Source organism: Octopus bimaculoides, chromosome 28 (assembly GCF_001194135.2).
Source record: "Octopus bimaculoides isolate UCB-OBI-ISO-001 chromosome 28, ASM119413v2, whole genome shotgun sequence".
NCBI lineage: Eukaryota > Metazoa > Mollusca > Cephalopoda > Octopoda > Octopodidae > Octopus > Octopus bimaculoides.
The window spans coordinates 17156410-17158309 of record NC_069008.1 but is presented as its reverse complement, the minus strand read 5'-3'; the positions used below and the strand labels follow the sequence as shown (position 1 = coordinate 17158309).

The window sequence follows — 1900 nt, the reverse complement described above, 5'->3', positions numbered from 1 at the left end:
TCCCTAAAACTATATATTTTTATATATATTATAATCTATAAAGCTCAATTTGATTTTAATTTTTTATAAATTGATTTTAAATGAGTTTTTACCTGTAATTTTGGATTTTGTCCCTAATATTATTATATATATATTCTGAGAAGATATAATATGAATGGAAATAATGGCTCCATGTAACTTAAGGCTTATAACAGAAATCTAGCTGTTTGAGGGAATTTAACTAGAATTTTGGATGTAATTTGAGGGAGATTTGGTTGCTATTTCTGGCAGGTTGGAGTGACACTATTGGTGCTCCGTCTCTGTCCTGATTATTCAAGTACAGAAGAGACTTCGCAATGATGTTTCTCTCTCTCCTCTCCATGTTGTCCGTTCAAGGTAAAGTCGGTGTGAAAGCCGTATGTAAATGCTGTGTTGTGCCGTACGTACGTGTGGGTGGCGGTGTTCATGCCTTGTTCATTGATGTTTCCTTTTTGTTCCTCCTCCTTCTCCTCTGCTGCGGTGCTCCTCAGCTAATCACATGGTATACTGCATCAAGAAGACTTGTTACACACAGAAGCCAGACGTGGACTGGGTCGAAGTAGACGACGTGGATGAAGAATCAAATTGTAAGTCTCTCTCTTTTTTCTTTTCTCTCTCTCTCTCTCTCTCTTCATACACACACACACACACACACACACACACACACACACACACACCAACACAAGCAGTTTCTCTCTCCCCGTCTTCTCTCTGTCATTTATACCTTCTTCTCTTCCTCTCTCTCTATACACACAGTAAATGTTCATCCATTGGTGTGATGAAAACCATCGAGTCATTCTTATTTCTTATTTCTTTATTGCCCACAAGGGGCTAAACATAGAGGCGACAAACAAGGACAAACAAATGGATTAAGTCGATTACAATGATCCCCAGTGCGTAACTGGTACTTAATTTATTGACCCCAAAAGGATGAAAGGTAAAGTTGACCTCTGCAGAATTTGAACTCAGAATGTAAAGACAGACAAAATACCGCTAAGCATTTTGCCCAGCTTGCCACCTTAAAAGGAGAGTCGTTCTTGGGAATAACTGGTAGGGGATCCAAAGTAGTGTTGTAAGGGTCCATGAAAACTTTGGATTAGAATGTATGTATCGCAAGAAACAGCTGGGTTTCTTTCTCTAACATTTTACAGAGTTCAACCTACAGAAGGGAATGTGTGAATAACGAAATAGCATGAAACTAATTTTAAAATATTGAATGGTTATAGGGGTCCACCAAATTAAAATAGTAACGAAAGGGGTCGTTATCATCATTGTCGTCATTTAACGTCTGTTGTCCATGCTGGCATGGGTTGGACAGTTTGACCTGAGCTGGTAAGCTGAAGGGCTGTACCAGACTCCAGTCTGATTTCGCAAGGTTTCTACAGCTGGATGCCCTTCCTAACACCAACCACTCCTGAGAGTGTAATGCATGCTATTACGTGCCACTGGCACAGGTGCCAGATGCGCGACACCAGTATCTACCATGGCTATGATTTCACTTGGCTTGATGGGTCTTCTCAAGCACAGCATTTGGCCAAAGGTCTCGGTCATTTGTCATTTCTTCCATGAGGCCCGGCGCTTGAAAGGTGCATTTTATGTGCCACCAGCACAGGTGCTAGCTATGCAACATCAGCATCGGCCACATTGCCTCCATGAATATAGAAAAAAAAATGGTTTATAACCAGGGTAAGATGACTGGCGATGGAGACGGACATAGTGAATGACCAAGATGTCTTACCAGCCTCCGTATTTTGCTCTCTGCATCGCAGAATGCATTGCTGCAGCTGCGCTCCCCTTCTTCGAACCTTGAAGGTTGCGTTTGCAGAGTCTGCTAGATCCAGTCAAATATATATATATATATATATATATATATATATATATA

General features: G+C 40.8%; 1 protein-coding gene across 1 annotated transcript in view; it reads left to right on the top strand.

The window, feature by feature from the left end:
- Positions 1-491: 491 nt before the first annotated feature.
- LOC106881810 (dentin sialophosphoprotein) overlaps positions 492-1900 on the top strand; it is a gene marked incomplete at its 3' end in the record, with an annotated part of 32989 nt that continues 31580 nt past the window's right edge. Inside the window, exon 1 of the mRNA XM_014932326.2 lies at positions 492-605. Within this exon, the coding sequence (XP_014787812.1) occupies positions 518-605 (88 nt within the window). The remainder of the gene's footprint in view (positions 606-1900) is intronic.